The sequence below is a fragment of the Polypterus senegalus genome, chromosome 16, assembly GCF_016835505.1.
Source record: "Polypterus senegalus isolate Bchr_013 chromosome 16, ASM1683550v1, whole genome shotgun sequence".
NCBI lineage: Eukaryota > Metazoa > Chordata > Cladistia > Polypteriformes > Polypteridae > Polypterus > Polypterus senegalus.
Genome location: NC_053169.1, coordinates 26,519,264 through 26,542,664, shown reverse-complemented (window position 1 = coordinate 26,542,664; position 23,401 = coordinate 26,519,264). Strand labels below are relative to the sequence as shown.

Here is a 23,401-nt window from a genome sequence, read left to right as displayed (position 1 = left end):
CGCAGACACGGGGAGAACATGCAAACTCCACGCAGGGAGGACCCGGGAAGCGAACCCGGGTCTCCTAACTGCGAGGCAGCAGCGCTACCACTGCGCCACCGTGCCACCCCCATCAAGTAACATTTTTTCACTAAACACATTTTTAGCTGTCAATTATATTTGGTTCATTGTTTTTACACTATTATTAATTTAAAAAACAATATTTTATTTTAATGATAATATGTTTGAATTTAGTATTTTCCAATATTAAAATTTACATTTAAAGAAAAACAGTTACTTTTTTTAACAGTAATTAACTACAATGAGCACAACTGGTTCATATGTGGGTAGCTGAATGTTCTTTGTATCAGTCAGGTTATAAAAAATCCTCATATTATCTCTGTGAGTGGGAGAGCAGAGCCAAGAATTGACATTGGGCTCAGAAGGAATGGCCGGCTAGAAAAATCGTACCGATTGATGTCAAAACCATTATCAGACCTAGCTTGGTGGATCCAGACCCAAGAGCTGCTACCATTGCATTATATTAAGCTTGGTTTAATGAAGCAGTTTGTCGAAGCTCTATCAAAAGGTGGAGTCTGTTTGATGTGCTTGTCTGAGGCTAAACAGAAAGAGAGCATTTTTGCCAGAGTTGATATTAGAACTCTGATTTCTAAATCGGAATTCAATGGCATGGTGAACAACCTAAAACAAAAGACTGGGGTATCATTCAAACAAGTAATTTATAAGGTTTTTTTGCTTGTGCAAAATTTATCCTTAAGCTTCCAACTCTGTTCCTGTGTTCTTGTGGAACTCATTTTAAAATAACAGTCTCGATCCACTGTCCTAATTCCCTTCATAATTTTAAACTCTTCAATCATGTTACTTCTCAGTCTGCTCTTGCTTAAACTGAAATGGCTTGGCTCCTTTAATCTTTCCTCATAACTCATCCCTTGCAGTCCTGGACTTTTCCTAGCGCTGCTATGTTTTTTTTTTTTGTAACCTGGAGATCAAAACATTTCTTTCCATTGCTACACAGACGATACACAGATATATCATCCACTGAAACATAACTGAAAGATATTAAAATATGAATGTCACTAACTAAAAATGACAAAACAGAATTACTGATTCTGTATTTTGGACATTGTGATTTTACCTGGCGGCACGGTGGCACAGTGGGTAGTGCTGCTGCCTCGCAGTTAGGAGACCCGGGTTCTCCCCGTGTCTGCGTGGGTTTCCTCCGGGTACTCCGCTTTCCTCCCACAGTCCAAAGACATGTAGGTTAGGTGCATTGGCGATACTAAATTGTCCCTAGTGTGTGCTTGGCGTGTGTGTGGAGGTGCCCTGCCCGGGGTTTGTTTCCTGCCTTGCGCCCTGTGTTGGCTGGGATTGGCTCTGGCAGACCACCATGACCCTGTAGTTAGGATATAGCGGGTTGGATAATGGATGGGTGAATGATTTTACCCGTGGTCCTGCAAGTAACACTGGCACTCTGACAACACATTGTAAACCCTTTTCAAAAAATCTTGGCATGTTGTTTGATAATGCCCTCAAATCCGATAAAGCCTGTTTCTGTCAGCTCAGGGAATTAACTAAAGTCAAGACTTTTCCTTCTGCAGATGATTTTGAAAAACTAATTCTTGCTTTTGTCTCTTGGCTATTGCAATTACAATTAACCAGTCATCCCTCATTTGTCTTCAACTAGTCCAGAACGCTTTGGCCAGTCTTTTAACAGGAACACAAACACATAATCACTTCACACCTATTTTTGCTTCTCTTCACTGGCTTCCTGTTCACTACAGGATTGAGTTTTTAATTTTATTGTTTTTTTTCCAAGTCTCTCATAAGCCCCCTCTTATCTTGTACCCTTACTCTTCATTGCGATCATTTAGGTCCTCTGATCAGAAGCTGTTAGACACTAATAACTTATTAATTAAATTAATTCATGAATTTATCTCTAGTAGGATTGACTACTGCAATGCGGTGTTCACTGGATGTTCAAACTGTTCTTTATACAGCCTCCAGTTAATCCAAAATGATGCTGCAAGAATCATTACAAGAATAAAAAAATATGAACACATAACTCCAGTTCTTAAATCCTTACACTGGCTCCCGGTTAAGTTTAGGGCAGATTTCAAAATCCTCCTTTTAACATATAAAGCATTAAATGGCCGAGGTCCAGCTTACTTGTCTGAACTTATTATGACTTACAAACCTGAGAGCACATTAAGATCTCAAGATGCCGGTCTGCTTATGATTCCAAGGATTAATAAAATAACAGTGGGAGGTCGAGCTTTTAGTTACAGGGCCCCTAAACTGTGAAATGGTCTCCCTGCTACTATAAGAGATGCCCCTTCGGACTCAGCTTTTAAATCCCGGCTGAAGACTCACTACTTCAGTTTAGCACACCCTGACTAGAGCTGCTGATTAACTGTACAGACTGCATCTCTGTTGTTAGTTATTAGCACTAAAACATAAGTAACATGATTGTTATAATTTGTTACTAACCCTCACCTATTCTGTTTCTCTTCTTGGTACTCAAATGTGGCACTCGGTGCCACGGCCCACCTGCCAAGTTGGTTTGCCTGCCTGTGGTAAAGTCATCCCTGATGGAGGATCGCAGGAATCATGGGAAAGAGGGGTCCTTTCATCGGATTGGCTGGCCCAATGCTGTCTCTGTGGAATGGCCAAATGGGGGAGGCAGCTTGATGGCTGAGGTCTCCAGGACTCTAAACAAATCCAAATCATATTATGGGATATCATCTACTGTTAAATTCTGCTCTGTACCTGTAAAATGTTTATTTTTATGCTGTATTGAGGATTTGTTCTGCTTGGTGTATTGTATTGTATTGACCCCGTTCTTTTTGATGCCCACTGCATGCCCAACCTATCTGGAAAGGGATCTCTTTTTGAACTGCCTTGCCCGAGGTTTCTTCCATTTTTTCCCTACAAGGGTTTTTTTTTGGGAGTTTTTCCTTGTCTTCTTAGTGAGTCAAGGCTGGAGGGCTGTCAAGAGGCAAGGCCTGTTAAAGCCCATTGCGGCAATTCTTGTGTGATTTTGGGCTATACAAAAATAAATTGCATTGTATTGTATAGTATATATATATAGGTCAGCAGTACCAACTTCGGTCACTTTTAAATCCAGTCCGAAAACCTGCCTTTTTGCCTTAGCTTTTTAAATTTGCATGAGGTCGTTAGAAAGGGGTGTGTGGCACTCCCGATATCTATGCCTAGAGTCCTGGTGCTTCCTATCCTGCTATATGGTTGCGAGACATGGACGCTATCCAGTGACCTGAGACGAGGAGTGGAACCTTTTGGTACAGTGTCTCTCTGGAGAATCCTTGGGTACAGCTGGTTTGACTTTGTGTGAAATGAGTGGTTACTTAGGGAGCCCCAAATGAGGCACATTACTTGCATTGTGAGGGAACGTCCATTACGGCACTACGGCCATGTGGCACGATTACCCGAGGGTGATCCAGCTTGTTGGAGTCTCATTTTTGGGGACCCGAGTGGCTGCACCAGGCCAAGGGGTCACAGATGTAACACCTGGCTGCGGCAAATAGAAGGTCATTTCCAGAGGGTGGGAGTGGACTGCGTGTCTACCTACGGGGTTGCCAAGCTGTTTCGTCGTGTGGTGGGTGTGGCAACACACAACTTGACTTGCATTTATGGAACTCTACAGCACTTTGGTCATCTGCTATTGTGTTAAACGTGCTCTATAAATAAAATCGACTTAAGTTGACAAAACTCCAGATAGTACTCTAGATGAAGTCTAACTAATGAGTTAAAAGTTTCAGCATAAGCTCTCGTGTGTAACTTTGTTACATTTTATTTTAAATTATTTTCAATTTTGTACTTAAATGCGAGGGGATACAAATATAAAAAACTCACAATTAAACCTACCTGTATTTCTATGAGTTTAATTTTGCAAAGCTGTGTAATTTTAATCTTGAATGGTTTCAAATAAAAATATCAAACATAATCAATATTTCATTGTCAAATGTTTCATTCAGTGAAATTGTAGGCTCGCTCTGAACACTTTAGCACCCTTAACCCGTATCACTGTGTCATCTACGTGCTATTTTAATTTAGCAGATAAAATAATTCATATTTTATGTATGACACATAAAGGCTGGATTCCAGGATTCTTCTGTTTCTCGAACTGCGCAGAGCTGCGTTTAGAAGAACACTGCCTTTGCCACACAGTGCCATACAGCGCGACTTGTAGCAGCCAGGCAGTCCCTCGCATGAGCACTTGCGTCACGAAGGTGTGTCTCCAACGTCATCTAAAACGTCAAAAACTTACCTGCGCGGAAGGGATTCCTTCAACAAAAACATTAACGAGAATAAAAATCATAACAACCACTTATTTGGTGGTATCCAGTTTATGCCTGCCGTAGTCCACGCGATATTTGTCACGCTGTGAAGACGAGGTTGTAGTTTGGGGCTTCCTGAACTCGCACTAGTTTTTTGCCAACGCACTCCGCTGTGGCGCGCACATCGAGAGGTACATTATAGTTCCGGTTCCGGGTGTTTCCTGGTTGCTGCCATATTTTCCGCTGCTTCACATTCCAGTATCGCTAGTAGCGGCGTGTAGTGATTCTGTGATTATCCTTGTTTTATTGAGTGACAGTATCGTGGTTTTATTCGATAGCGTTTTATTCTAGTAATTTAAAACGATAACATAACTGCAAACAGTCTGTTCAGGGACAGTAACAGCAGACGGTCAGAACGAGAGAGAAAGAAAGAGAAAGAGAGAGATGACGACGCGTTCAGAGAGGGAAAAAGCCCAGAAACTGAATGAACAACACCAGGCCATTCTGTCCAAAATGCTACGGGAAGAAGACAACAAGTACTGCGCCGACTGTGAGGCGAAAGGTAAGCATCGAGCTGTGTTGTTGATTTCTTTAGCGAGTGAAGTTTCTGTGTGCCTATTTGGAAACTGTAGGTGTTGGAGTGCCCGCTTGCACCCGGCGTTACAATCCAGGCTGTCAGCGTCTCACTTCCTCCTTTACAGGCTATCGCTGGATGCTCTGTTTAATTCACAGGGGATTTCACGGGATAGCCTAAATGCGAGTCAGAAAATGTTCTAAAATTCCCGTGTTACCGTTTAGTTTGTTGTTCACTGATCTTGATTTGAGCTGTGACACAATAACCCGAGTAAAACACAGTTCGCCTTCCTCCCTTGACAGTGAGCTGTCATGGTTGGAATGAAACCCGTATCCGTATTCATAGACATTTCTGGAGGAGTGGCCGTGATGTTTCCCTTGGTCGATGTGTATTTTCCAGCTGTACGTAGTGCGACCTTGAAATAAGTCCTGCGATTCTGTCTGTCAAGCCCAGTCTTGCGAGTTTAGCTGCAAATGTAATCAGTACGCCCACCGAAGGGTACATTTAGCCTTTTACCGTAATAACCACTACGCACCCATTACATAAGGATGCCCCCAGCGTTGGGCTGTGATTATGCCTTTTAGCGTCTGGGCTGGAGGGACACGTTGACATACCTTATTACTTTGCTCATCAGTCAAGCCCAAGTTGGTTTGTCATACTTTATAATTAAGAATACTTTGAAATTTTATGCAACGTTTATATTTTCGGGTGTCTTGCATGCTTCTTGAACTCCTCACAACGAACAAAAGAAAGCGGGATCCACTTGAGTGTTGGTCTTGTATAACGGACATGTTTTTGGAGCAGTCAGTAAAGGTGGTTTAGAAAGAGCTAAAGAATAAAACTTAAAATGAAACTCATTAATGCAGTTAATGAATGAATGCATTTCAAGCTCAATGTCTGCTATAAACTGAAAACTAGACAAGTGCCACTTTTCCATTTTTGACCTGGGAAGGGAGTTTTGATATGTTTGTTTATAAGAATTAGTAACCGGACAGTACATTGAGAAACTGACTCTATTAAGTAGGTAGTTCTAGTATGATGTTGATTTATGAGGGAAACAAAAACTTGATGAATGGTGGTTCAGACATTGGGAGTGAAGCTTTCATGTATAGTTGGAGCTTCACCTCTGATCGATTTAAAGTTCTTTCTTGTGGTAAAGGTGCTGATGAAATCAGAGAAGCAAGCAGCTGTCATGGGAGCCTATGTATCAGAATTCCCTTGTACTGGTAGTGAAAATTAAAGTGGAATATTGGGAAATATTGAATTAGAAAGCTGGCATGGAAGAAATACCTCAATGTAATGATGGAGACAGACAAGCACAGAGCTCTATATACAGTTCAGGAGGCCTATATCGTGTATAGAAGAGGTTTGAAGGGAACTGTCTTCAGTGCACAAATTGTGGACTAATAAAAACATGTTTTGTGGGAAGTTATTTGCCATTGGTTTTAGTGTGCCCTTTTGTGTGTCTTTTTTTATTTTTTCTAAGTGTACCACATGTCTCTTCTATATTGTGAAGAAGTAAGAATAGACTTAATGAAAACAACAACAACAACATTTATTTCTATAGCACATTTTCATACAAACAGTAGCTCAAAGTGCTTTACATATTAAAGAATAGAAAAATGAAAGACACAATTATAAAACAAAATAAATCAACATTAATTAACATCGAATAAGAGTAAGGTTCAATGGCCAGGGGGGACAGAAAAAACAAAAAAAACTCCAGATGGCTGGAGAAAAAATAAAATAAAACAGAAAACAGAGTAGTTTTGCTTCCTTGGAGATGTGAATTTTATTTATTATTTACATTTTTGGCTGACATTTTTATCTGAGATGACCTGCAATATTTGAGATACAATTCATTATGTTTATGTAGTTTTTTTCAGCCTTAACTCCTATGCCACACTGCCTGCATTTTGTGGCGTGTAGAACTGAGTGAGCCTTAACCAAAGAAATAGGTCCATAAATTATTATTGCCATAAAACATTATTGCAAAAGTACAGTGTTGACAATTACTAGATTAATGTGCGGAGTTCCAGTGAGAGAGAGAGCAATATATTTCCAGAAATTAACGAATTAGTGTGTTGAAAGTCATGTAATGAAGAGAAATAGGCTAAAGTGATTTGTTCATATGGTAAAAAGTCAAAGACAGAATTGTACATTGTAAATGGAAGTGGATAATACAAGAAGAAAGGCACTTACATCCAATAATAACCAAGAACATGGTAAGTAAGCAATGGAAATTTAGAAGGGTAACCACAAACTTTGATAATAGCAGCTGTACAGTGTGTTGGTGCTTTGACCAATCACTTTAGTCAGTGTTTAATATTTGGAATGTAAGGTGTCATGTTTATTATCTATCTACAGTGCATCTGGAAAGTATTCACAGCACACCACTTTTTCCACATTTTGTTATGTTACAGCCTTATTCCAAAATGGATTAAGTTCATTTTTTTCCTCAGAATTCTACACACAACACCCCATAATAACAACCTGAAAAACGTTTACTTGAGGTTTTTGCAAATTCATTAAAAATAAAAAAACTGAGAAGTCACATGTACATAAGTATTCACAGCATTTGCTCAATACTTTGTCGATGCACTTTTGGCAGCAATTCCAGCCTCAAGTCTTTTTGAATATGATGCCACAAGCTTGGCACACCTATCCTTGGCCAGTTTCGCCCATTCCTCTTTGCAGCACCTCTCAAGCTCCATCAGGTTGGATGGGAAGCGTCGGTGCACAGCCATTTTAAGATCTCTCCAGGGATGTTCAATCGGATTCAAGTCTGGGCTCTGGCTGGGCCACTCAAGGACATTCACAGAGTTGTCCTGAAGCCACTTCTTTGATATCTTGGCTGTGTGCTTAGGGTCGTTGTCCTGCTGAAAGATGAACCGTCGCCCCAGTCTGAGGTCAGGAGCGCTCTGGAGCAGGTTTTCATCCAGGATGTCTCTGTACATTGCTGCAGTCATCTTTCCCTTTACCCTGACTAGTCTCCCAGTTCCTGCCACTGAAAAACATCCCCACAGCATGATGCAGCCACCACCATGCTTCACTGTAGGGATGGTATTGGCCTGGTGATGAGCGGTGCCTGGTTTCCTCCAAACGTGACGCCTGGCATTCACACCAAAGAGTTCAATCTTTGTCTCCTCAGACCAGAGAATTTTGTTTCTCATGGTCTGAGAGTCCTTCAGGTGCTTTTTGGCAAACTCCAGGCGGGCTGCCATGTGCCTTTTACTATGGAGTGGCTTCCGTCTGGCCACTCTACCATATAGGCCTGATTGATGGATTGCTGCAGAGATGGTTGTACTTTTGGAAGGTTCTTCTCTCTCCACAGAGGACCTCTGGAGCTCTGACAGAGTGACCATCGTGTTCTTGGTCACCTCCCTGACTAAGGCCCTTCTCCCCCGATCACTCAGTTTAGATGGCCAGACAGCTCTAGAAGAGTCCTAGTGGTTTCGAACTTCTTCCACTTACGGATGATGGAGGCCACTGTGCTCATTGGGACCTTCAAAGCAGCAGAAATTCTTCTGTAACCTTCACCAGATTTGTGCCTCGAGACAATCCTATCTTGGAGGTCTACAGACAATTCCTTTGACTTCATGCTTGGTTTGTGCTCTGACATGAACTGTCAACTGTGGGACCTTCTATAGACAGGTGTGTGCCTTTCCAAATCATGTCCAATCAACTGAATTTACCACAGGTGGACTCAAATTAAGCTGCAGAAACATCTCAAGGATGATTAGGGGAAACAGGATGCACCTGAGCTCAATTTTGAGCTTCATAGAAAAGGATGTGAATACTTGTGTGTACATGTGCTTTCTCAATTTTTTTATTTTTAATAAATTTGCAAAAACCTCAAGTAAACTTTTCATGTTGTCCTTACGGGGTGTTGTGTAGAATTCTGAGGAAAAAAAATGAATTCAATCCATTTTGGAATAAGGCGATAACATAACAAAATGTGGAAAAAGTGATGCGCTGTGAATACTTTCCAGATGCACTGTATATATATATATATATGCATTTGAAGTCAATTAATTCAGCCTAGGGTCATAGGGGTTGAGGCCTTTCCTGGAGCTACTGCTTAGCACATCTTGATAATGTAGATTGTAAATCAACTGATAAAATTCACTGCATAGTGATCAGATACGTGCAAGGTCGAACCTTTGCGTATAAGATTGGTGGGTCAGTCTTCTGCTGTAATTCACTGTCTAACCGACCACTAGAGCTTCAGCTGTAGAAATATAAGAACAATTTTATGGAGCTAGATTACTGCCAAAAGTCTGTGTCTGGTACCACTCATTTTACAAGCATGAGTTACATTTTGAGTGCATTTTGTAAACTCGAGTTACATTTTGAGGGTGAGTGATGCACTTGAAAAGTGTTTTGTGGTCATGTGATTTTTGGAAGTGTTCTTGCAAGACATTGTTGGCAAAATTATTTGAGAGTAAAAGCAGGGAGGTAAGGGCAGGATTTTGTTCTTCTAGCCAATTTAAGTACTCTGTGCTAACCACCGAATCGAGAGGCACACCTCTTTCTCCACCTCCAAATGGGAACGTGTATAGTTTACTCCATGACTCTAATTTTTGATTCATTTTAAAAGACCATTTACAGACTCTGTGATATATGTAATTTTTGACCCATATTAAAAGACCACTTAAAACTGTCAAGTAGTAACCCTTAACAGTAATAACTGTTTTTTTTTTTAATTGAAAATTCCCTACTAACAGTCTATATAAGTAATGATAAATGAAATATCTTAAAAAGTTTTGGTATTTTCCTTAATAATCTTTTAACAACACCCTTTACAGTCATATTTTTGAAAATTGTGCAAGACTGCAAAGAGCTTAATAGTAACCCCTTCTCTAGCCTATAAGTTCCATGTTTCTCTTTTGAAAATTTAACATATCACCATGGTCTAGGTGAAGATGAGATCAAAGTTCATTTATAATGAGTCCTACCATGGGAAACTCCCTTTCTTATTAGGCATACAATGTTTTTCTTTTTGTTTTTTTTTTTTTTTTGTTTGCAGCATACTTAACTTTGAAGCCTTTCTCATTCGACAGCAGGAAGAATATTCTTTGCAGTCTTGTTTGGGATGAGTTTTGTTGTTTAGTGTGCTTTTCTGTCGTGATGATGCTATCTGATAACAAAACTAGCCACTGACTTTAGGACATTTACTGGATGCTTTGCTTTGAAAAGATTATGCATGGTTGTAGTTGATTTATGGATTGGTATCTTCCACAGGAAAAGTTTGCATTGTACAGTACATATCTTCTTGAAGAAGTTCCATAGAACCCTTTGATGACCACGGCAGTCTTTTCTATTTTTTCATTGATGGGCCAACCTGTCAGGCACAGACTATAACTACTCCTTTGGTAATTCTAGGGTTCAAACATTATAGAGTACATGTAGCTAGTTCAATCTCTTTTTCATATTTAATTAAAATTAAAGACTAAATTACTATTCAGTTTTTTAAAACTTTGATAATCTAATGAATTCCTATGGAAATTTTTTTTTTTTTTAATAAGCTGATTGGGATTGGCTCCAGCAGACCCCCGTGACTGTATGTTAGGATATAGCGGGTTGGATAATGGCTGACTGATTGATTTCTAGTGGATGAAGAAAAAAGTTGTTCATTCATCATGACATTGCATCTACAGTACATACTATTATCCATTAATTTTCAGAACCTTCTTTTTTAATTTCAACCCTGAAAAAGATGTATATTCATTGTGAAATTCTGTTATATTTATGCCCAGACATATATTTGGTCATTTTAATTTTCAGTTGACCTTCATGTCTCTGAAAAATTACACTAAATTGGAGTACATGATGCTTCCAGATCAAGAACTTCTCCAAAAAATGTTAGGAAACTAAAGCTGGTATGATTGTTAGATGGCAAACTAATTAGTTGGTGAGAAAAAAAAAAAAAAGTAAAATTGAATTATGCTGGACGATCGATAACATGCAAATATTAATTATACCTGTTTTAATATGTGATGAAATACTAGTCAATTCCATGCTTTATGTAATCTCACTCCATTTCTAAAAGCATAAATACCTTAAATCTGTTTTAAAATCCTGTCAGACTATATTCCTTTTCCAGTGATTTTTAGTTGTAGCCTTCATTTAGTCTTAGAGAGTTGGGGCAGTTGTGATGCACACCCGTGACCATTAGTCATATAGTCTGTTATTCCTAGCGGCACAGCTATAGTGGTCTGCAACATGGCATGAGGACCATGCTATTGTATGTGCGAGAATCAACAACCAATGTTTAGCTAGAAGTACGGTGCATACAATGTGAAAGCAACAAAAATGAACAGCAACAAAAAAGATGAGGTTTGTCCAGTGTCGCAAGTTGACTGTACCACTACAGAATAAAAATGGGAGAAAAAGATGGGTGAACACTATAAGTGAAAATTTCATAGCTGGCAAATATTTGTGCATCCACTTGCACTACCAGGCAGAATGTTAGTTGGTATTCAAAATGTGGCAAGCTCTTGATACTTTGGAATGTTGAAACTGCGCTGAAAAAAACCATAAGACAGTTGTGAAATCTGTCACCCCCACTAAAACAAGTCATGTAATGTGACATCCTCAAGGTGATAAGATCCAGTAGCTAGTCTAGTTTTGAATGTCCCTATAGTCCTACTGTCTGCCAAACTGCTCTGTAACTAACTCAAATGTGTCTGTGCTTTTCTATGTAGAGAAAAACTTCCAAATGTTTGTGTGAAATTTACACTTAACAATTGTCCCTGTGTTCTTGTTATTAATCCACTGTAGTATTTCCCTTCATAATTTCGACACTTAAGTTATATAACCTCTTAATCAACTTTTGCTTATGATGAAAAAGGCTCACCTCTTTTTAATCTTTCCTCATAGCTTATCCCCTGCATTCTTCCAATTGACGACCAAGCTGCTCTTCTCTGAACTGTTTCTTGTTCTTATGTGTGTTTTTTTTTGTAGCCCAGAGACCAAAACTCTACACAGTACTTTTGATGAGGCCTCACCAGTGCATTATAAAGTTTAAGCATAACGTTCTTGGACTTATACTCTACATCCATCCATGTGTCCATCCATTATCCAACCCGCTATATCCTAACTACAGGGTCACAGGGATCTGCTGAAGCCAATCCCAGCCAACAGAGAGCGCAAGGCAGGAATCAAACCCTGGGCAGGGCACCAGCCCACCACATGTACTCTACACATGGTGTTCTATAACCTACCCTTCTGTTAGTCTTCTTAATGGTTTCTGAACACTTTCTGGAAGCCGATAGTGACAAGTCCACTATGACTCCTACATTCTTCTCATATGGTGTATTTTCAAGTTTCACACCACCCATTGTGTATTCATTTTCACTTCCTACATGTAATACCTTACATTTACTCACATTAAATTTAATCTGCCTCAAATCTGCCCAAGCCCGTATGCTGCCTAAGTCTCTCTGTAATGATTCAGTGAATTCTTGATTATTTGCTAACCCACCTAGCTTGCTATCATCTGCTAACCTAACCTGCTTGTTATTTATCTTCTTTTTTGTGTGATGCCCAATCGATACCTTATCAAATGCCTTCCTAAAGTCAAGAAAAATAGTATCACATGCACCAGTCTGATCAGATCATATCCTTTGGCTGCTTCCTCATAGAATTCCAGCATGATAGTAAAACATGACCTCTCTCTTCTGAACCCATGCTGACTGTTCAGTAAAAATTCTGTTCTTGCCATGTGTTACTTAATCTTTTCCTTAATAATTCCTTCCATTAATTTACGTGCGATGCATACTAAGTTTACTGGCCTAAAGTTCTTGGATATGCCTGATCATCCTTATTATATAACTGTAATATTTGCCATTTTCTAGTCCTATTGTACTTCCCTAGTGCACAGTGATTTCTTAAAAATATGTATCAAGGATTTATATAACCTCCTTACACTCTCCAGGATGCATATTTTCTGTTCCTGGTGATTTATTTGATTTCAGCCTATTTAATCTACCTCTTCCTCTATAATTTCCAAATCACTCAGTACCTCCTTAATAGACCCTGTTACTGCTGGAAAGTTATCCACTTCCTCACATGTCAAGATTTCGCTATTTCACTGTCTGTATATTTTAATTCCCCTTTACTATTCCTGATACACTCACTTCTTCATTGGCTGTTCTTTTACTACTAAAATACTGAAAGAATCTCTTTGGGTTATCTTTTGTCTTATCTGCTATTTTCCTCTGTAATTGTCTTTTAGCTTTCCTAATATCCTTAATGGTTGTTCTTAGGCACTCGTACGCCTCACGATTCACATTGGAGTTACAAGTCTTAAAATGCCTTATCCAGATGTTCTCAATAAGATGTAGCTCATCCTCCAACTGCAGAAGACATGTATTTAAATTCTGTTTAACATAAATGGCACCCACCCTGCCTTTTTTATTTTCTGTATCCTTCCTAAAAAGCGTGTAACTATCTATTTTCTGTTATTTCTATAATATAATTATGTTCCGCTACATACAACTCCAGCTCATAAATTTTATTTTTTATACTTCTAGCATTAGGGCAAGCTATTTTGAATGTTTTACTTATTTTACTTTTGCACTTCAACTTTGACATAGTGTTTTTTATTTGATACATGGGTTGTTTCTTTGGTCTTGTATAATATGCACCCAATCCCTTTCCCTCACAACAGCCTTTTCCTCTTCAGACAGAAACAGCCGTTTTCACGGCTTCCACTTGACATTGCTTGTTGAACTGAGCACTCTTTTATATAGTCAAATTTATTTTGCAGGGAAAATGTGAATGAGCATTTGTGACAATACATGGCACTACACCAGCACTTAACCCGACGCAGGTGGCACACTTATAAAAGCACAAGTTTTTTCTTCCATTGCGGAGAACGTCTTCCTTGTTCCCATGAGCCCACAACTTTCTTTCTTTCTTTCTTTCTTTCTTTCTTTCTTTCTTTCTTTCTTACTCCTCAGCAAGCTTCATCTCCCTCCTCCCGACTCTGGCTCACCGTGTAGTCTTTGCTGGCCCTTTATATAAGCCACTCAGAAGTGCTCCAGGTGCTTGTTGCCCCACTTCTGGGTGTGGCAGAAGAACTGCCCACACAGGCTCGGGAACAGCTGCAGCACCCCTTGGTGGTACCCCCGGATCCCAGCAGGGCTGTAGAGAACTCCTTCTCCCATGAAGCCGTGTGGTAGTATGAGGTACCACTGCAACCCTTTTCTGAAATGTTAAAAATTACAAATAGCTTAATCTGCAAAATATACAATGCCTTTATAAATCATTTGCATTTGTACAATACTGTATATTATAAGTAATGTAAATATGCTTGGAAACTGTATAACAGCTACACACGGTAAATTAAAAATAAATACTGCTTAAAATCAAATAATTCAAACATTATAATAACAATACTGTATGAAATACTGAATTTGAATATTTCTCATGATAATTTAGGTTAGAAAAACTTTTTTAATCTCAAGGGGAAATTTCATTTACATGCTTATTTTAAAGCTGAATAGGTAACAAACATTTACTGTTGGGCTCAGCAGCACGTTAGGTTTGTGAAATTTGTTTAGTTCAGCAAATGGAGGGTACATTGGCTGGTAACATTGAAAGGAATTATTTAATTGATTGATCTGAAATTCAAACTTCACAAAGGCTGATCCCTTGATTTTCCAGATATCTGTCCCTCCTTTTTATGTTTATTCCAACTAAAAGGCTTACTTTTGTGAAATCAAACTTGTCATTTAGAGATTTAATCAATTTTTTTCTAGATTCCTATAAAGCAGCCTTTGGTCTGACAAAAAGGACTGGACTGCTGCTGAGTGGTCCAAAGTTATGTTCTCCGATGAAAGTAAATTTTGCATTTCCTTTGGAAATCAAGGTCCCAGAGTCTGGAGGAAGAGAGGAGAGGCACAGAATCCACGTTGCTTGAGGTCCAGCGTAAAGTTTCCACAGTCAGTGATGGTTTGGGGTGCCATGTCATCTGCTGGTGTTGGTCCATTGTGTTTTCTGAGGTACAAGGTCAACATAGCCGTCTACCAGGAAGTTTTATAGCACTTCATGCTTCCTGCTGCTGACGAACTTTATGGAGATGCAGATTTAATTTTCCAACAGGACCTGGCACCTGCACACAGTGCCAAAGCTACCAGTACCTGGTTTAAGGACCATGGTATCCCTGTTCTCGATTGGCCAGCAAACTCGCCTGACCTTAACCCCATATTGTGAAGAGGAAGATACAATACGTCAGACCCAACAATTCAGAAGAGCTGAAGGCCACTATCAGAGCAACATGGGCTCTCATAACACCTGAGCAGTGCCACAGACTGATCGACTCCATGCCACGCCGCATTGCTGCAGTAATCCAGGCCAATGGAGCCCTAACTAAATATTGAGTGCTGTACATGCTCATACTTTTCATGTTCATACCTTTCAGTTGGCCAACATTTCTAAAAATCCTTTTTTTTGCATTGGTCTTAATTGATATTCTAATTTTCCGAGATACTGAATTTGGGACTTTCATTAGTTGTCAGTTATAATCATCAAAATTAAAAGAAATAAACATTTAAAATACATCAGTCTGTGTGTAATGAATGAATCTAATATACAAGTTTCACTTTTTGAATGGAATTACTGAAATAAATCAACTTTGTCATGATATTCTAATTTTATGATCAGCACCTGTATAAGCAACTAGCAGGAGTACCTGGCATTGCCTGGGAATCTATAACCGGTGAATTTCCCAAATCAAAGAAACAGAACATAGAAATAGAAATAGAACAAACATTTTTCTGATTGACATTTTATTGTAAGTTCCTCTACTCTGCATTCTGTGTGGTGTGGTGTTTGAGACTGGCTTGAAATGGACTATGTTGTGGCATCTGAAGTGGACCTTCCAATTCTATGTCTTTTTTTCGGTGGCATGGGTATATTAGTGTAAAGCAGGACAATTATAATGTGTTACATTGTATTATAAAAATGGTGTGTGCTCTGTTTGTAAGGAGTGTCTGTGTTGAACCGTGATGCTATGTAACGGATGTTGGTGTTGGTAACTACAGAGAGAAGTGACATACAACCGGTGCTGCGTTTGGGGAAAATGGTGGGGTAAGGATGCTCTCAAATGTGATTGCATATAACCGACGTTGAGTGTGACATGCAGAAGCGCGGGTGTATCAGCTGGTCGCGCTAACTGGGTCGTTCACATTTTACATCTATGCGGCAGTTCCTCTTCACCCGATCAAAGCAGTCGGCCTTCTCATACTTGGACACTTCCGCCTTCTGTTGGCAATTTTAAAGAAACATGGGTAAAGAACGACGCACAGAGACCAAAGCTACCGCTAGATGGTGCCGTGGTGAACGTCTGTTGGAACGTGCGGCCATCTTGTCGATGATAAGTACGGGGACGTTTGCTGACGGTTGTGTCGGTGAAAAGGTACCCTGTGGTTCACCATGAACATTTTTCAGAACCAAACATACCCCATGACCTTCTCCTGGTCACAAAGGAGCCCCATGCCCAGGTTGGTGCCGATTTGTATGGCGGATAAACAAACATACATACACACATCAACTCTGCTTTATATATTAGATTAAGCTTTATTGTTGGGTATGTTTGTTTACATTGAGCTGAACTGACCTGAACTTCAGGAATTACTCATATCTAGAGTCTGCTTATTTGATTCCACACCATTCAGATATGTGTGGTGCTTGCTTTCACATATGTTTGCCACATTTTAATGGCTATACTAATGAACATTACTTAGAAGCCCAACAAATGATGCACATTTCGTTGTTGCTAAGTTTGTTTTTGGAAATGAAGTGTGCTGTTTTTGCAGTCCCACTAAATGCATGTATTTGTGATTAGATATCTCTTCCTGTTAATGCATTACATCTTGTGTCATTAGAAAGATTCATTTATAAGCTGGGCCACATGAATGTCTGGAAAATATAGACGTTTTGAAGCACTAAAAAATATTATTTTGGAAAGAACATAGGAAGCAGCCTTCTTTGCCCCCAGTATAAAATAGCCACAGGTACGCAGTAAGCCACTTGGTTTGAAACCTTCCTTCTTTCTAACTTGATATAACTGTAGCTGGCACTGTTTGTGTGGAGTTTCTGGTGAATACCCCAATTTCCCTCCTACATACCAAAGATAGGTAGGTTCAATTATCTGATGGTATTAATGTATGTGGATGGGTGTGAGTGTGGCACCTGTTAAAGGTTAATTCTAACCTCAGACCCAGTGTAGCCAGGATAAGTACCTGACACCTTTGACCCCCGAACTGGATAAGCCAGTTGAAAAAAATGGATATGATGTTGGTGGGTAACATTAGCTATGTACATGACATTCAGAGGATGAATGCAAATGTATTCTCTGTCATTCAACTAAAGTCATTAATTCAAATGCATGATTGCTTCAAGTCCTGTGCGGAAGTTCAAGCCCTTAGGAGGAATGAAGTGAAGAAGGAAAACAAACTTCTTTAAAACTGTATAGTCTCACAAAAATTAGAAGCTAGCCTTCTACACTGTTGAAATTATTTATTGTTCGGATTAAATGTGCAATCTCCAGGAGTGTATCAATACATAAAGATATTCTCAATTTCAAAAAGAACATATTCATCATACATTAAACAAAGCCTTATCCTATTGTCTGGTGCAGCATTGCCTTCAGCTGATTTTTTTGTTTTTAGATTCTGGGTCATTTAACAATGTAAATTTCCAGGAACATTTAATGTATGTCATGTTTTAGAAAAAAATACCACACTTTTTTAAGGATTAGAATGTCATATGTTACTGATCTTGTATTTAAGCCAAATAGAACTGAAGACCCCAATTTGCTGTCAGCAGCGATTTATATTGGCATATACAGTCCTTTTCATAAAAAATGAATTGTGCATTCTTATTTAGAGATGTCTGATGAAATCAAGACAGACTAAAAAGGTAAATAATCTGAAGTTGCAACTGTGTTGTACTTGGTTTTCAATTCATATAAAATGCATGCTTAATTATGTGTTGTTCAACCTATACACAAACCATTTTATTGCATATATGTTTAAGTTGAGCAGTTTAGCATTGTTCTGACCAGGCTATTTTTCATTACTGTGGAGAAAACTTTTAATATTTAATTTTGATAATCACCTTGGGCCTCATGTATAACGCCGTGCGTAGAACTCGCACTATAACATGGCGTAAGCACAAAAGCCGAAATATGCTTACGCACAGAAAAATCTAGATGCAGGAATCTGTGCGTACTACAACTTCCACGTTCTTCCTCTACATAAATCCCGATCAGTGTGAAAAGTAACGCTCGTGCACGCGCTTTATGTAACGCCCCAACTCCTCTCAGAATTACGCCTCTTTGAATATGCAAATCAATATAAATCACCCTTAAGCTCAACCTTCTGTGAAAAGACAATGGGAAAAGCACGGGGGAAAATATACGAATTTCAGCCGAGTGGAGGCAAAGGAAAAACATACTATTTGTTCAAATAAACCGTGGTATAATCAACAAAAGGAAGTTAATCGAGTGACATAGCGTGTTGGAGAAACTTGAAAGCTCACATTCACAAAATCGCACAGTGCCAGAAATAAAAAAGAAGTCACATATCAAAGTCGCTGTGAAAAGGCAAGTTGTAGCCCACTGTCTGAGTGTCGTATGAAAGCTTATTAGGGTACAGAGAAAAAAAGGCACACAGTGGGGGAAAAAGCACGAAATGTCAACTTCAATCTCGACATTTCCACTTTAATCACGTAGTTTATTTTGTCATTAAAGTAGAACATCATAAACTTCATCTTAAAATCGTTTAATTAACGAGTTTCTCAAATCACATCGTAATTAAAGTAGCACGTTAAATGCTTTGTTTTGTATTTGATCTTCTACTCGTATGTGCTCTATGTGTGTGAATCACTACTTGCTTCTTAAACCGGTTCTCTTCCTCCAACTGGACACAGAATCCATTACATTCATGATTTTACAGCTCTCTGAATAACTAAAATACTGAGATGTATACGTGATATCATTTTTATGATGATAGGAGTTAAAGCACGTTATTAAACATGGCTTTCACGGCGCAGTGATTGTGTGCGACCTTCGATGAAATAATTTATTGCAGCAGTACTCGGGGGCGGCCCTAGGCTTGTGGTGGCACTGGGCAGAGGAAGAATCGGTGGCTCCTTCGCCCGCCAATGTCAGTAAGGTAGCTTATGCACGGTGGATGGCCACCTCCGTTGCAGACACTGCATTGCCGCCTCATGCTCATGACACAAGCATTTAACTTTTGCCGAAATTTGTCGCTCTGTTTTTAGCTGTGTTGTTATTTTCTCTTTCTGTTTTATATTCAATATATATTGGCGTAGCTGCCACTGCAGTCCTTGCTTTTCTTTCCCCAAATACCCAATCACCACACAATCAGCTCTGTAATAGAAGTTAAGTCATCTGTAAGCTTAGAGCACCGAGTCTTCAAAACGTTTAAGGAACATTGAAATATCTTCGTAGTACATGTTTAATTATTCTATCCGTGTCGAATATAGATTTATTTAAATGAAGTTAGTTTTATCTGTATAATATTATAAACATATATTTTGCTGCATTTCACCTTAAAAATGATATCATCATCATATGTAAATACGCGTCCGTACAGGAAAGGCTTTGAAACGTTTTGCTGAGGCAGCGTGTGCTTGAAGCTGTATCCCGATAATTCTCTTTCCGATCAGCTGCCTCTGTGATTCACACTCGGACTGCCTTTGTGATTCACACTCGGATACAGAGATATAAATACTCCGAGTGGTGCAGTGAGAGTAATATGGAAAAAGATGATCCGCTGTTACAACTCCTAACGGGAGGAGCTGAAAGAAGAAGAAGAAGAAGGTGCAGTGAGAGTAACAAAGCTAAAGCAGTTATGGTATTTGGAATACTATGGCTATTCCCTGGACCATTATATTGTTACAAGTTAATTGCAATCAGATGCGTTACACTGAAACTAACTGCATATTGTTTATTAGTGTATTTATAAAGCCGCGTCAGGAAAATAAGGTGTAACCACACAGGAACAGTAGCATTGCTTTGATGCTGGGTGCCGCCAGTCTGCAAAACCGAGCGGAGAACTTGCGTACGACAAGGTATGAGGTACCGTGGAAAAGTGCGTGGCTTTACGGCAAGTGTAGGTTTTATACATCCCGATTTGAACGTGGAAAAGTTGTTATGCAACATTTCTGTGCGTACGCACCATTTATACATGAGGCCCCTTGTGTTTTGATTATTAGCATTTTTTTTTTTATACTAAACTGACTTTTTTTTTAGTTAAATCAAAATAGTTATGTAATTTAGCATTATTTACTTCACTGTGTATATTTTCTTTAATCTTTTCAATTAAACGTTCTTCTTCTGACAGTTTGCTTTTATGCAGCCATTGGCAGTAACAAATTCTACCTTTGCAAATAAATTCTGTAGCATTTAATGATTTGAACTTCTGAAATAGGTACATGTGTTATACAGTGCCGAGCACAAGTGTATCTTGAGTCCTTATAAACAGTTCTTTCTACTAACTATTGGAAAAGTCAGTATATTTGTTTAGTTAATGCTTATATTTGTGTGTAATATTTATCTTTGTTAAAAGATCCCCTTTTCAAATTCTTTAATACCCACAATATATTCTGCGTATCTGTTACCCATATGAAACAATGTCATTACAACCCACTCTTGATATAAATTATTTAAACTTATTTGTGATATGCAGTTTATTCTTGTACTTGTAAGTAGGAGTAGTAAGACATTCTGAGTCACTCCTTAAAATAAATATATATATATATTTATTTTATATTTGTTCATGGACCAAAATGCATACATATTATGAATAACTTCATATTTGTTAAAATATTTGCATTGTGTTTTAACTGAGAAAAGAATTTCTTTTTCCACTAGTTGCAGAGCTACCTATTTAGCCATTTGTGTGTCACTCAATCCCATAATACAGCATATCAAGTAGGGGATGTTAAAGGTGCTGGGACTGCTTCTCTTTTTTTATCTAAACCATTTATATCATTTTAAAATGCTGTTAACACCCTGGTTTAGATACTGTATGCTAGGATTGGGAGGATTTAAGGATGCTTTGCTATAAATCTAAAGTTTTATCCATATTAGGATGTAAAAATGTTAGGTGAGGTTACAACAACATACTGCAAGTCAGAAAGTTTAAGTACAATGTGAAAATGACTTGTACAGTATGGGCAAAAATCATAAGAGACCTCTTGTTTCCGTATCACGCTTTTTGCCTGCTGATTTGATATGTATTGCTATGTTTAAAGAACTGCGATTATGTATTGCTATAATATTGTGATTTATTGCTAATTCTTTTTGGTTTTTTTTCTATTGAAAAGAGAATTTTTCTTCTACTTGACATTTTGACATTTTCAAGTCATTGTGAGTAATACAATTAAATATATAGTTTAAATGAAAGCGATGTTAGCACTGGTATGACTTTCATGCATGACTAAGGTTTGTAGGACATAAGAGGATAAACACCCTTCAGTTATTTGATGTGATATTACTGTAACATAACCCTGTGTGGCTTTCTAAGCACATGAATTATATGCCAGGGCAACTCTTTCTGCTTAACTGCTTTAATTCCAATTTAGCCTCATTGTATATGTCGGGACCTGCTGCTTCTGAGAAAAAGTTACACAATGGAATGACATACCTCAGCTGGAGAGTAGGGGCTGGGTGATAAAACAATAAAGTTAATTATCACAAAATAACTTTCCCTCAATAAAAAAAATTAGACAAGAAGGATACAAGTCCATAGAACTTATTCCATCAATGTTTTGACCGACAACATGGAAAGCCAAAGATATTAAGAATTACGCCGCACCAAACAAATCACACGTTAGGTTGACGAACACAGCAATGGGCGCAGGAGCAGCAGCACAAGTGCTAATGTTTGGATTACAGCAGCCGTAGACACTATAATGTCAGGAGTAGGAGCAAGGTAAAAGAGAAAATGACGACAAAACATGTTAACTAAAACTTTAAAAAAATCGGTGTTACCAAAGAAGACACCCCAGTGGACTCAGCCCAAGTTACATAGACGAGGACAATGTTGAAAAGAATGGTCTGAGGAATTCTGTAGTGTGGAGTATTAAGTCTGACAAGAAGCAGAGTGCCGTGCGCTGCAAAGTCTGTTGAAAGCGTGTTCCTGCAAAGACAAGGAATAACTCTAATCTTTTGTACTTTCAGAAGCAGTGCCATCCTTTAGAGTACACACAATGCAAAACTTTACAGTCTCAGACCCAAGCAAGTACTGCACTAATGGGGATTTCTTGTGCTTTTTTTGTGGAGGATAAGCTGAATACAATTGACAGAATGTATCAGTTTTGTTTGTTCTCCTTGATTTACATTTGAAAGCTGCTTGAATTTGTACTGAGAATACATGCAGAATGTTTTTGTCTGTTTATTTGTGGGTTTGTTTCACAACCATTTAAAATAGTTTGATTTTATACAAAGGAATGGAATACAGTATAGAGGTAGTATTTTTGAGATTTTATTTTGTATTAATACTTTTATTTATTTGGAACTGACCAAAGAATTTACTTTGCTCTTCTGTAAAACATTAAAGCTTTAAGAGTTTAGTTTTAGGTTTAACATTTTACATTTTTAGAATTAAGATTTTATTTATTTGGTCTTGACCAACAAATTTATTTTGTTCTCCTGTCAACATTGAAAGCTTTTGACTGGTCAGAACAACGCAAGCTCAATCATGCAACGGGTGATTATTACCGGTTTTATTTATTTGAAATTGACCAAAGAATTTAGTTGTGCATTTTGTTTGTGTTTTCTTGTAACAGTTGAAGCTTTTGGCTGGTCAGAATTAATATTTTAGTTTATTAATAGGTATAAATAAAATATACCTATTTTATTTATTTGAAATATAGTTGTATAGTTGTATAACTATAGTTGTATAGTTGTATATATAGTTGTATAATGTTCTACAGTACATTTTGTCATGTTCAAGTTCTGGCAGAAAATAATATTTAAGCCAAAATTAACCTTATGGTATCTTCATATCTTACTTAGGAGTAAATAGGAACCTCAAAGCTTGACAGAAATAGTGATTTGATTTCTATAGTGATATGTTGATATCGACTGATATGAAAAAATTAATTTTGATAAGGTTTTTTTTTTCTTCATATCTCTCAGCCGTACTGGAGAGTATGAATCATGTTGCGGAATCATGCATTCTCAACTACAGTGTGTGAGAGAAGGTCCTTGCAAATAAAATATGCAATAGATTTTTTGATCAGTTGTACCTTATCAAATCTTCTGGGGAATTGATTTAAAATTATTCCCAGAGTTTGATGCTTACTTGGCATAGCTCTGGGCTTGGTGCCATCAATTTACTTTCAGGGGGGCTGCTGAGCAAGATGCACACAAATATTAATGGTATTGCCACAATTCTTGTAAAATTTTCCATGATGAAATCATTTGGCCATAGTCATCTCAAGTTTAGTTTGTGCAATCCAAAGTGAGTCCAGACTTTAAATTTAAATT

At 38.3% G+C, this 23,401-nt stretch overlaps 1 protein-coding gene across 1 annotated transcript in view; it reads left to right on the top strand.

Annotated features, from left to right (window-relative positions):
* Positions 1 to 4,504: 4,504 nt before the first annotated feature.
* The window catches only part of smap1 (small ArfGAP 1), a 167,889-nt gene continuing 148,992 nt past the window's right edge, over positions 4,505 to 23,401 (top strand). Inside the window, exon 1 of the mRNA XM_039738283.1 lies at positions 4,505 to 4,857. Coding sequence (XP_039594217.1) covers positions 4,740 to 4,857 — 118 coding nt within the window. The 5' untranslated portion in view covers positions 4,505 to 4,739. The remainder of the gene's footprint in view (positions 4,858 to 23,401) is intronic.